Raw genomic sequence first — 13,046 nt, forward strand, 5'->3', positions numbered from 1 at the left:
AACATTTTCAGTAATTTTACATTGATTTTTTACCTTCAGTTAAGAACTGTGAACTTTCTCTGAAATTTTAAAGTACAATTTTATATAGCTCTTGAGACTCCTTTCACGAAATCCCAGCGCACGGACTACAGCCGTAATATTAGCTCGCTAGATGTCGCTGAGAAACAACTCTACCGCAAGGAGAAACTAGAAATTTGATGTCCGATTTTCCCTTTATTGCATAGCGGATAGAATTTTATAAATTATGATTTCCCATAGAAACATCGTGGAGACAATAGAGGAATTTATTTATGTAATAACTACAACTTTCCTATAGAAAATCCTATTTACAACCAGAGATCATGTAAGCTGCCAAATATCACTATTAACTATATACAGAATAACCATTCCTCGTTTATGTTTATGACAATGGGAAAGTGTTGCACTTCTATATTTTTCCATCTCAATTCTGCACGCACCTAAAACAAAAATCTCATGTATTTCTGCACCCTTCCACATCAGAGATAATGTGGAAAAATAGAGATGGGCAACATCCCTTTAAAAAAAAAAATAACAAATTTCCATATTACCTTTAACAACAAAAACACAACAAAAACCATTTAATACCTAAACCTCAACTCTCCCACCTTCTCCTTAGCTCTCTGCATCACCTCTTCGTGCCTCCTCTTAATTTCCGTCATAACATCCCTCACATCCTTCTTCATTGGCAATTTATTCGTCGCTTTATTGTTGCCCATCAACTCATTAAGTTCCACCCCACAGTCCTCAAATCTCTTCTGAAGATCGAAAAGTATCTTCAAATCTTTTTTTATCTTCTGTTGCTTTTGTAGTTTCTTGTTCATGTCTTTGATCGTCTCCCCCTGTAATTTCTTCAAATTCTTCATCTCCCAAATCAACTTTGCTACACTATCGAATTTTTCAGAGTTTACTTCTGGTATTACTAGAAGTTTCTTGAGTTTGTTAAGTAACTCTATGTTTCTCTGTCCCTCGGCATCTCGATCTTGGCAAAGCTTCTTGACTAAGTCGTTTCTAGTTTTCGTGGAGGTGTACACGAATTTTAATTCGGAGAGATAATCGATGTATTTGATTTCCTTTTTGGTGGAAAACGATGTTTTCATCTGGAGGTTTTGGTCGAAGTCTTCGACGAACTTGCTGATGAGACATTGAAGTTTCTGGAGCCTGATCAAACTGTGCACCAGCTGCCTTCGAACGAACTCATTATCGTTTTCCTGCAGTTTCTCTGCAATGATCTTCACCCCTTCATTCTTTATCTTCTGAAGGTCTTTGAACTTGCTCAGCAGCCCAATTTTTGTACTTAAATCGTCTATTTTGTTGTTTATCAGCAATCGCTTCCAGTCCTGCTCTACTGAAGACTTAATCTGATGGACCTTAATCAAGTTCTCGAAGATTTTATCATAGTCTTCAGCATTGAGATCTACCAGACGGTCAATTTCTTCTAGTAAAGAGTGAATTCGTTCTTTGACTATCTGTCGCGGCATTATGTCTTTCGGTGCATTCCCTACGACCTCGGAGTTCTCCTTGGCTCTAGCTATAATGGCAGCTATCCTCCCTTCTCCCTCTTCCTCTGAAGACTTTTCTGCGCTCTTTGCACTCACTTTGCCTACAAATCCGTGATGCTTCCGTCTATTGAGCAGCAAGGGTCTCTTGAAGCCATCATACTCCATGAAGGGCCATCCGTTATTGTCGATGATTATCCTGGGCTTCAGCTTTTGAACAATAACTTTCTTACTCTGAGGCTTCTCCAGAACTACTTCTTCAGATTTCTGGGTCTCTTCGCGTAAATGAGAAGATTGGACTGACCGCAGCTTACTGAACAAGTCACTGACTTTATCGTAGTAGTCTTGAAGAGGCTTCAGGTAACTGAAGTGATCGTCCATTTTGTCAGTTAAATAGTCCTCAAGCTCCTCTTGTACCTCATCGTCATTCACCACCTTAACAACGTAGCGCTTTTTTCTTACATGGTCGTCCAGGACCTCGCGAAAATTTTGCCCCTCCACATTTGCACCCTCGCAGAAATCCCCCGCGACGTCCCTTCTACGTCTTTCTCCTCCAATCTTCTTAATAACATTGGGCTGCACATGGTCAAAGTCCCCAATTATATCACTCGCCAAGTTCAAGCAATGTCTATGAAAGTTCTTACCGAAGTCCTTGAAGTACCGCTTGGCAGTGAAAACCATCTTCGGTAAGGTGCTTATCATGGGATTGGCCCCTTTGTTAAGGTCGCTAAAGTGTCGCAGAAACTGCATCGGGGCGGTCAGGAGGAGAAATATGGGATTCTGGGGGATTGTAGATTTCACGTTTTTGAGCTTCTGCTCCTTTTCAACTTTCTTGTGATACGCTACCAGTTCATCACGGACAGCTTTTTGAATCATGTTCTTGCCCATGATCACTTCAGCTTTGGGCTGCAGCCTGTTGAAGCCTGCAAGCAGCTGTCTTGGGGATATTGGAGGGGCTAGAAATCTTCTTCCAGCAACTATAGGGGGTTCTTCCTCGTCTTCTTCCTCATCTTCCTCCTCATCCTCTTTTGAGGTCTCTTGTATATCTTCGTCACTGACCAAGTCGACTTTGTAATGAGGTGGCAGATCTAGCTCGTCACTCCCCAATATAATAGTCCTCTTCTTCCTCTTTACTACCTTTTCTGGCTGCAGTAATCCTTTGACGAAGGAAGTGGCTTGTTCTTCTAGATCTGAACAGAAAGGGTTGTTATTAAGCCTCTTTAGCTTCCGCAGCAAGCTGCCTTCATTTGCCTTAATTTTGGTCTTTTGGTCGGTTCGTGGGGACACTTTAGGAATCCCAAAAATTGTATGCGGCGATGGGTCATAATGGCCAATTAAATCCTTGGACGACGCCTTTATTGGTTTCTTCTTGAATATACCCTTGGAGGGTGGTTCTTCCACTCTCTTGAATTTCATCAATTTCTCAATCTTCTGTCTGAGGTTCTCAGGCTCGGAACGAGCCGCTTGGATGCTGTGATGCAGAGGCTCTCTAATATACTGAGGTACCATTTTCAAGAGCCAGTTGTACCCATCTTTAGCTAGATCTCTCTTGAGTCTCCTTTCAACTTGCATTTCACCCCTATCACTATTATTATCACTAGTAATACTAATCCCGAACCTGTTGCAATTGCAGCAAGAACAGGGCTGCCCTGCAGGAGCGGCTAGGCATTGCTGATGGTTGATCTGCGAGTTTTGCAGCCAAGGCATAAAATGCTCTCGAAGGGCTGAAAAACTAACTTTGCAGCTTAATGGTTCCAAACTGAACTGATTTCTTACCGTGGAAATTCGGTATTAAAACTGTATTTGCCCCGTATTGAACGTTCTCAAATCCCGGTGTTGGCAAAGGGAGCACAGTTTGTGCGGGGGCTTGGACTACAGGGCTGTAACATTGTTCAGAGGATGGCGGTTGCTGAGGGCGCGGTTTGCGACATTGTCGGAGCTAAAGTGTCGCTATTATGAGTGCCATAGAAGCAGCAAAACTGGTGATAATTACCTTGCTTCTGTGTGCTTTTCTGCTAGTCTTAACTGTAGGGCTTTTGGCCGCATCAGGCTCCTCTATCACTGGAGCATATACGGAACTTTCACATTCAGGCCTTTCGAAAACAACCTTAACATTTCCATTGGGATCTGCAACATCCATTCCTTCAAAATGGCCTAAACACTACAAAAACAACACTCAATTCTGCCCCAGTATCGTTGACTGTGCCTACCTTCAAATACCCGCAATGGGCATTGACTGCAACCGCAAGAGCCACCATCAAAAAGACGATTTTCATTTTTAAAAACCTTTTCAAAAACCTTTTCAAAAACCTTAGTAGCACAGCCGCTGAGGAGCAATTTAAGGTTTATTTAAACCAAGGTGGAGATGTTTGGTTTAAATTTGTTATGAATTTCCCTGTGTAAATATGGATAGTTTAGATGTTGCACGTGGAATTCGTGTGTCAATGTTGGGGTGAAGGTCGGAATGGTTGTCGAACCGTGTCTTCCTGGTTTAATGTGTTTCCAGGACGCGTTTAATTTTATTTGAGAGCTAAGCTATGATTCATTCGGTAAGAGATAAGGGTGTGTAGGAATGTAAGTGGAAGGGTTACAGCACGTTTATCATGAATTTATTTTAAGTTGGGAAATTCCACTCCAAAACGGTAAATTTTATGCATTTTAAATTGTTTCTGTACGATACGGCGAATGCGCTATTATTGTGATTTCTGCTGTCTTATAGCAAAAGAATTAACAACGACATAGGCTGACGTATCTCAACATTTCTCATTGCGTCACACAGCCGGTCACAGAGTTTCAAGTTTAATAATCGATACAATTAAGGCATTATTGCCCACTTAAATAATCCTTTAATTGGCCAGATATTAATTTAATCACTTTATTAATAATATTAAACTAAATAAGCAATAAAATAGCTCGACTTCTGGTAGATCTGAGCAGCCTCTCCTAGAAAAAAGAAGTCCCAGTATGCGATGAAGAGTTCTGGTGACAAAGCCTATTGTCCTATCAGGTTTTTTGATAAGAGCGGGTCATACAGCTGTCTTTGTTGCTCTTATGCGATAGTTGCGGATAAAGAAAGATGAATATATTTGTAGAGAACTTTAATTAACTTTATGGGAATATTTGCAAATGGCGACAAATACGAAATTTTTTTGACTTTTCGAGCGGCAAAAAAGTAGGACACAACAGGATTTACAATATATTTTTATTAATGAAATTTTACTATTTATTACAATAAATAAATGTTAATTAAAGGGCGGTATTAATACTCTTCCAGACATTTTCAACATGTCTTCCAAATTTCTTAACTACCACTTTCCCTTGCCTTGACCCTCACTGAATGGATATTACCAGGATTAAAGCTTTTACTGAAGACACGGCAATGAAGGCGGTCAAAGAGGTCCCAACCGCATTCAAGTGGAGAAACTAAGTTAAGTGAGAAAAGATAATAACTATAGCATAAAGTTTTTCCCACCTTTGACATTGAGGGTTCCAATTTCCGTCAAACTGACCATTTTCTTTTCATGACAACGTCGCTCTTCAGGTGACTCTTCAAACTCATCAATATCTTCACAAAAGTTATGTGCTGCAATGCTAAACCCTCCTAGAAGCCCACTAAAGGCATACAAGCTATCATCATACGTTAAAATCAGACGTAGATTTGCAAAGAGTTTAATCGAGAAGCCTTCACCAGTAATTTATGAAACCCACGGAACCATCCTCCTTCGTAGAGTTTCCTATACGAAGGCCTTTGGTAAGCCCAGACCAGGGAAACTGGGCTTGCAGGGTGGTGGCACTGGGGCAAGCTGCAGCTGCTATTTACAGAAAAAAGTTGTTAATACGAGGGTTAATTTCAGCCTTTAAGGCCTCAGTCTGAAAAGTCTCATTGAAAGAGGTTTTTTAAGAGTCTATGGACTTCAGATGAAAGCGAACGTACTGAAACACACTTCAAGTAACTGTTTTCTTTTTCCAATTACTGTGAACAAATGAATTAATTAATTAAACCTACAATATAACAAAATGCATTCACATGCAATATAAGTGTATTCGAAGAAATATGAATAAAGATGTAAACTTATCCTGATTTATATAAAGAGTACTGGCCGTATTCTTTCTTCAATTCATTTCTGTAGGTACATATATGCAATTTGGTTTTTAGACATATTAATGAATTCAATAAAAGATGAATAATAACGATGATAAAAGTATTAAATAATGATTGTACCACTTTGTTAGACGGTTAGCTATTATTTGAAACCATCAAATTCAGCAGAATTTAATTAATTATCCTAACACAGTACAGTGGAGCAAAAGTTAGTTTAAATTTGAATTTAAAAATGATGCCGGAAGGTGAAAGGTAAGTAGCGCCAAACCCGCTAAAGAGAAGATGGATGAACTACATGACGTCATTAGAGTGTCCTTTAATCGCCTGAAACTTAGGCCTGACGTCATTAAAGACAAAAGCTCAAATTTTTGTGTTTAGTTGAGGGTTAAATATTTTCAAAGCTTCAATGTTTATTGCTACACATTGTACTGAATCGTTGATAACATAAACTGTTGTGGTGTTTGGTGTAATAACCTTAAAAGCACTTCCTTATTGGACTTTTCGAGTATATTTTTTAAGCAAAACAAGAATAGATGAGATAAACTTTAAACAAAAGAAGAAATATTGAGACATTAACAAACACCATCGCCAAAGCAATCGTCACGTAAATTAACCCCCTCGGCACCATCAATGACGATTGTTCTTGTTGGAAAATTGGTCAATAACAGAAGTAATTTTGGTCTCGTAGGTAGGCCAATTTGCCAGGAACTTATCCAGTTGTTCCCCTAATTGCTTCCTCCTTTGGCTGGCCTTTTCAATTCGACTTAGGGCTATTTTAGAGGAAGTATATCCCGTGTTCACCAAGCGGTTTATGAAGCTTAAAAAGGCGTCTTCGGGTGCTTTCGCAAGCTTCCTATGAAAATAAAGAAATGCCCGTATGTTAACGTTTGATGGAAAACTGCTTTGACCCACATACAGGGCCGGCCTTAGTGACTCTGGCGCCCTGGGCTGTCGCCCAACCTCTCCGTCCATAAGGCCGGTACTGCTCACATAGGAAAATGATCACCAGGATGATTGCAGTTCTTACCTCACATCGGGAGAGGTCCTCTCAAAGGACTCCTCAAACGAGTCTGCTGGGATGGCTGCGTTTACCTCAAGTTTCTACGTTACATTCGAGATGAAAATATGCATTTTTCGTTTAGTTTGGGGCTTACCATGAAGGCTGCAAATAGGAAAACAACAGACAAAACTCGTTTTAAATACATTTTTTTACTGAACTCTTAATTGTGCCAAATAGTACGCTCAGTAATTATCAGCACTACATTGTCCCAAGTCCAACTAACGGACTAGAAAAAATGTTAACAAAGCAATTTCCTAATGGTTGTTATGTTATTTTGAACTTGTTCCTAATTTCATGTGTGGTGTTTAAGCCAGTGGCGTGTCTGCAGGTTGAGCAAGGACAGGTGGGAAGTAAATCAAATCGAAATATCTCAAGAACATCGTGCTTCCGGCTCTCTGGAACCACTATAACATTTTGCTTCAATGCTATTAAAGCTGAACTTTAAACCCCCTGATAAGGCGATTTTTGACCTTTTATCAGTAAGAGGTTGAACCGAATTATACATATTTGTTATGTAGAATTTCTTCCTGTTGGTGTTTTTAAAGAACAAAAATCTGAGGCCATAGAAAGTTATCTCTCAATGAGGACGGTTTTAGCTGGAATTTTTAAAAATTGTCTATATTTAAAATATGACTGATTTCATTGTAAAAAAACTGGTCAGATCATGCTCTATGGAGCGTCCTTTAAAGGACTTTTTGTCCAACCTCTGTATACTGAACGCCCTCATATGCAGCGAATTTCTCTCGGAACAAGCTTTATCATAATCGTAGCACTTTCATTTGAGCCTATATATATTCAAAGACATACATAGATAAATGTTTATTAATATTGAAATTTCAACTATTCAGCATTTAAGCCATTTCCTTCTCGCTGGCACGTCCCATAGAGAAACTAAGCAATGACAGCAAAAATCGCTCTAATTTTCGTGGTTGCAGTTTTCTTGTTCCAGGTAAGTTTGCTGCCATTTCTTTTACGATTTTGACTGCAATTGCGTTCAGGTGTTTTCCGATGAAACTGGGGCAACCATTATACGCAGGGACGCTCCCATTGCGAATCAAGAAGAATCGCTTAACGATCTGGAAAACCTGCTGAACTCTGCCAAACAGAGCTTAGATGAGCTGTTCAATAAAGTTCAGGTTGGTTAGTTTTTTTGCTCGGAAATGTATCGGAAAGAGTGTTTGTTTTGCAGTCGAGCGACCTGTATCAAAACGCCAGCAAAGCAATCGAGGAGTTTGGCAAGAAAGTCAAGGATACAGGTAACGAATTCTATGCGAAGCTCACCAACAACACTCAAACCAAAACCCAGAAATGAAGTGTATTTTTGCAGAACAACTTTTTGTGTACTTTCAGTAAATAAATAAATAATTCAAGTTATAGTTATATTTCAGTTTATTATCCACAAAATTAATAATTTTAAATCAATGCTAAATACACAATTCTAAGTATTCTTGGTTGCCTATACTTCGAGAGCGCTGGCGATATCGCGGCATTGCGCGCAAACGTGATGACACGTATGTGGCACGTGGTACTGAAAACGGCTCTCTAAGGCGCATGACCAACACTGTCAGATGTCGCCAAGGCATTCGACAGAGTGTGGCCCAGTCAACTACCAGTGAAAGTGAATTTATGCAAGAATCTCGCTTGCTTCTTTCTCTATCAACGCCAACAAGGCATATTTTCCTAGAATAACGAAGGAAAGAGCCAGATAACCCTTCGGGTACTATAACTTCATTATCCCAAACCGCCAACCTGCAAGGGAGACTGCCAACGAAGAATGAATCCCTCAGGACAGTGTAAGCCTTGAGGAGTTCTATGAGTCTATATCATGGAGATTCTGATATCCCTTATAGATTCTGAGATGGAGATCATTATAACTTCTTTTCTCTAAGATAATCTTTACAGGAAATCGAATATAAAGCATCTGAAAATGTTATCACTGAAGAGAAGTATTTCTAATACTAACACTACCAATAATTTGACAATACCTATTTCTACCGCCACCAGTCAAAATTACTAGTTTTAGAAAAAAATATTAATAAGGTTTCCAGTTTTAATATGTTTTTAAATAATAATAAAATACTTTTATATATTATATAGTATAATAAACAGTACAGGAAATCTATAACATAAATAGCGGTTCGAAATTTTATTTCAACTCTAAATCAGAAATATATTTAGTGGTATTGAATTTGCCTAAATTTTTACATATGTAGATTTTGCTTTGTGTTCTTTTGTAATTGTTCCTCTCGTGTGGATCATTTTGGTAATCTAATAATTCGCGTCTAGTTATTTTTAACATCCGAACATTCAATAAGCATGTCAGTTATATTTTCCAAAAACACAGAAGATTTCTTTTCTTTTTCCCTTTTCGGGGTCTGGCGATAATTATAAAAATAAATTGCAACTGATAATAGAATCATATTTCTCTCCGTATTTAGTTTTCTTACCCTATAGGGGGTGCGAAGTAGGTTGACGACCTAGGACGACGGTCTTTTTATATTTAAATTGTAGTCTGCATGGTCCAGTTCCAATGTTTTTTTAATTAAATATAAATGAGGGATCTATTTGTACAAGAAATCTCAGTTTTGGTGTCCTTTTTGTCAGCATATACGAGCAAAATCATCAAGCCTTGCTCATTAGGTGAACCTTACATAGAAATTTTAGACACCATATTGTCAAGAAACATACGGCCTCCACATTGTCAGGAAACATACGTCGAGCATTTAAAATTCAAAGTATAAACAAGAACAATACCGGCTTTCCTAGGGGTGATTAAAAATTTCGCCCAGGGCGCCGAACTTTTATTTCGACTTTCAACCATTCCCAACGCTGCAGGTACCGTCATTTTCATATGTAGAACAAACACACAAAACGTTAAAAAACTTATTTCTTTTATTAATATAAAACTCCCGAGTACAGAATGTATATCCTATAAACCACACAATGCGCTGTTTGCTTATTATAATTAGCTAAGTTTAAGTCTATAATTTCCAAAATCAGCTTCACTAAAAATATATAATACCGACTCATCAAATTTAGGACTTAGCCAGGTTTTTGTCCAGCTCCGTTTTCAGGTCTTTGGTAAGTAATACAACATGATCCAGAAGATTCTTCGCAGTCTTAGTCAAGTCGGTTTTAACCTCTGAAAATTGTTTTTTTAATAGTAATAAAGTAAATTACTTTTGCACTTACGTTGGACTTCAGGCTCAGCAGCCTTTGCCAATTTCTCAGCCTCGGCGATAGCCTTGTTCAAACTTTCATCCAAATTAGCCTTGATATCTTTAGCCTTATTAACTGCATCGGGCCCAATTGCCCCCTGAAGTTTACTGGCAGTGGTGGCCAGGTTTTCCTTGATTTGGGTCAGGACTTGTTCAATGTCTCCTTTGTGCTCTTGGGCCTAAGTCCTAATGGTCAGAAACGGCTGGACAATTCCCAACTCCAACTTACCTGTTTGTTGAGATCATCCACAATATCTTTAACCTTAGTAGCTAGTTTCTGGGAGGTTTGAGTGAGAGTCTCAGAGATCTGCTTGGAGTCAGGCAAGTTTCCCTCGATCACTGAGCTCACATTCTGGACCACTTGACGGGCGTTTGATGCCAACTCGTCGATTTGGGATTTCTCTGCAGCTTTTGCTTTTGGAACCGCCCTAGTAGAGGCCACCTGAATTGTAATTTAATAAAAGAGTGGTTAACATTTGTAATTAAAACCTAATTAGATCAAGGCGAAGACCGAACAATTCGAATGCTGCTGACAGGAAGTTTCTAGATTTTTACCTGCAGTAAGCATTACGAGAATTTAAATTAAACCTATTCGGTTAAATATGGCTTCAATGTTGCTATAATTAAATGAATCGTTATTGAATAATGCGGCTAGTACGTGCCAATAATAGTGATAATTGGCTATAGATTCCAGCGGAGAAAGACTGGAAGGCCACAATCATGGGAAGTTTCTTATTCATGAGCCTTCATGCATGCAACTTATCATTTCGAATTGCTATTTTTAGTTGCTTAATTACACTTTATTAATATGTTTGCATAGAACTGCTCTTGCTCTGCTACTTAAAAATTTAATCGCAGGACCTCTGGCCTCGTGTTTGAGTTATTGGGAAATTTTGCATAATCCAAATGAATTTTGGATATCATCAGGATTATGAAGTCAAAGGTTTTCGAATATTTGATAAGATAAAATGCAACAATAATCTTTTTCTTTTCTCCGTTTTAGAGCAAAAAAGGTCACTAAGCACATGTGAATTTTTATTTTAAAAAACTGTCAATTGACTTTTCCTCCTGCTCAAATGACTCACATTTGGCTAGGGCATACCAAATCAAAAGCCAAATCACGGACTCACCTGGAAGGCCGCAAAGGCAATCACACACACAATACCGAATTTGAACATGTTTCTTCTATTAGCTGACAATAACACCGACAGACGGTCTGACGTTGAGTACTCAGATGTGGTACTAGTTGACGCCTTTTATATATGGGTACCAAGATGCACCGCCTCGGTGGGCTTCGTTATGGTCTACGGGTAATTTTCTGCCACCCTTTGCCCCCTGCTTCGATAAGGGAGATCCGTGTACTGGGACGGACTGGGTATCATTTTAAGTAGCAGAGGAGTGACTCAAAAATGTTTAATTGAGTCATCCAAGTCTACAAGCAGCAATATTTTGGTATTCGCTTGTGGCCAACTATTTTATTTAGTTAAAATGTGGAACATACAGTATATCCTTAAATGGTTTGAACACAATACAGCGCGTTAGAGCGCAACTTTTTTGTCACCCTGTACAAAAAAAGTGCTGTGTTGCCAATATGGATTATCCAATGTTTTTCTCCTGCTACTGATTTTTACCCTTTCTCAGATAACGATTTATTAAAAGCACTGAACCGTTTTAGCAGCCAATCAAGTCATTTTTGATAGTCTAAATTCCTCATAATAAATTCAAAAACAATTATAATAAATTCACTGTTATGGCGAGTCGGTATCTATCAAGTAAAAATTAGTAATGTATCACTCCAAATAAGCCTAAAGTGTAAATTCTTTGTTATAAAGTGAATGTAGAAGTTTTTTGAGTTGCAGTCAACCAAATTCCGGCCCTAATTGTTAGAGACAAAATTTATTGCGAAATTGAGACTTTTACCTTAATTGCAAATATCTCAAGAAGGGGGCGTTAAAGTGTTTACTGGTACTAAACATCATATCGGGTGACGCGCCTTAGCGAGGGCCGACACAGCATCAACGGCACCCTTCACACTGTACCACCAAAGGGCAGATGAATTCCCATTTGTTACCCCTAAAAAATACACATTTCGCTAAATTACTGTTGTTACAGGAGAAATAACTTTAAAAAATTACCTGTGAGGCCCAGTATCTCAAAAACCATACATGTTTTTGCTAAGGCATGTTGGACTAAATCGTCAAATATGGACTTCAGAAATCTGTCATCAGATGTCAAAAGAAACGCCTAGGCGACCATTATAAAAGTGACCATGCGCAGATTTACAATGATGGACTAGTGTTATGGTCGGGGGTTGGGAAAGGGGGGTAGTATACATAACTTACAAGAAAGTTTACATGGAAGATGCAGGAGCATGCACTTAATTATTGAAGGATAGTATGTGGGGGTAGAGGAGGAGCGCTGTTGAAACCACATTCTGCACGCTTATTAATTACTAAGCACGAGTTACTAACCTGAACTAACCAAAAAAATTCTTCAATGTTATGTAAAAGACCATTCAATTTTGACTATCATCTGAATACAATCCTGTAATGCTTAAACATTTAATTCAATCTAAATATTGGTCATTTCACAAACATATGTAACAAAAATACGATTCTTGCAATTCAGGACAATTCGGATTTTTTGCTGACATTAATTATTTATGACAAATTCACAATTTCAACAAATCACTGGCAAAACTTGCATTGATCACAAGACTGCTTCAGGGTGTTAGCATAAAGTAGTAACTATCCCAAAATAATCAGAATTAGTTGCTTCATTGATGACCCAAAATCCTTTCTTAGGAATTTAATTTTATCGAAACAAAGCTTTTTTTTGGTCGGTAAAACCTTTATTTCTAGTCGTTAATGGTCTCAAATCCTTTATAGCCCTACAACACTGACGAATTTCTAAATTTCTTAGATAAAAAATGGTCGAGGTTAAGTGGCCTTAGTGAGACGATTTATATTTATGGCCAAGGAAATGGTGACTTTAAGACCCTTATGGTCAAATTATTGGGTGATTTATCTCCACTACCCAAATTCTCCTTTACAAAAGATGCCTAAAGGCAGAGGGGTGCCCGACCTTTTTGTATTCTATAATTATAGAGTCGCAGTTCCAAGGACTTTTCACGTTATGAAATTTTTTCG

The 13,046-nt window shown here is 38.4% G+C and overlaps 3 protein-coding genes across 4 annotated transcripts; 1 reads left to right on the forward strand and 2 right to left on the reverse strand.

Annotated features, from left to right (window-relative positions):
• Positions 1-272: 272 nt before the first annotated feature.
• On the reverse strand, positions 273-3,271 carry LOC136419413 (uncharacterized). 2 transcript variants are annotated; one of them, XR_010753101.1, is made up of 2 exons: positions 3,136-3,271; positions 273-458 (listed from the first exon to the last, which is right to left on the reverse strand). XR_010753101.1 is itself a non-coding variant. In XM_066405696.1 (2 exons), the coding sequence occupies exon 1, from the start codon at positions 3,087-3,089 to the stop codon at positions 600-602; it is 2,490 nt and encodes an 829-aa protein (XP_066261793.1). In that variant the 5' UTR covers positions 3,090-3,124; the 3' UTR covers positions 277-458; positions 570-599. The 2 variants fall into 2 exon arrangements, 1 of the variants encoding a protein (XP_066261793.1); XM_066405696.1 differs by lacking the exon at positions 3,136-3,271 and adding an exon at positions 570-3,124 and having other exon boundaries at positions 277-458.
• A 4,080-nt stretch (positions 3,272-7,351) lies between these two features.
• On the forward strand, positions 7,352-8,059 carry LOC136418675 (uncharacterized). The gene is made up of 3 exons (XM_066404816.1): positions 7,352-7,628; positions 7,678-7,815; positions 7,869-8,059. The coding sequence occupies exons 1-3, from the start codon at positions 7,578-7,580 to the stop codon at positions 7,989-7,991; spliced, it is 312 nt and encodes a 103-aa protein (XP_066260913.1). The 5' UTR covers positions 7,352-7,577; the 3' UTR covers positions 7,992-8,059.
• A 1,492-nt stretch (positions 8,060-9,551) lies between these two features.
• Positions 9,552-11,187, reverse strand: LOC136419288 (apolipophorin-3-like). The gene is made up of 4 exons (XM_066405508.1): positions 11,028-11,187; positions 10,127-10,339; positions 9,872-10,076; positions 9,552-9,821 (listed from the first exon to the last, which is right to left on the reverse strand). Exons 1-4 carry the CDS (start codon positions 11,073-11,075, stop codon positions 9,715-9,717), a joined length of 573 nt encoding a protein of 190 aa, XP_066261605.1. The 5' UTR covers positions 11,076-11,187; the 3' UTR covers positions 9,552-9,714.
• Between the last annotated feature and the right edge of the window lie 1,859 nt (positions 11,188-13,046).

The sequence above is a fragment of the Euwallacea similis genome, chromosome 2 (assembly GCF_039881205.1).
Source record: "Euwallacea similis isolate ESF13 chromosome 2, ESF131.1, whole genome shotgun sequence".
Classification (NCBI taxonomy): domain Eukaryota; kingdom Metazoa; phylum Arthropoda; class Insecta; order Coleoptera; family Curculionidae; genus Euwallacea; species Euwallacea similis.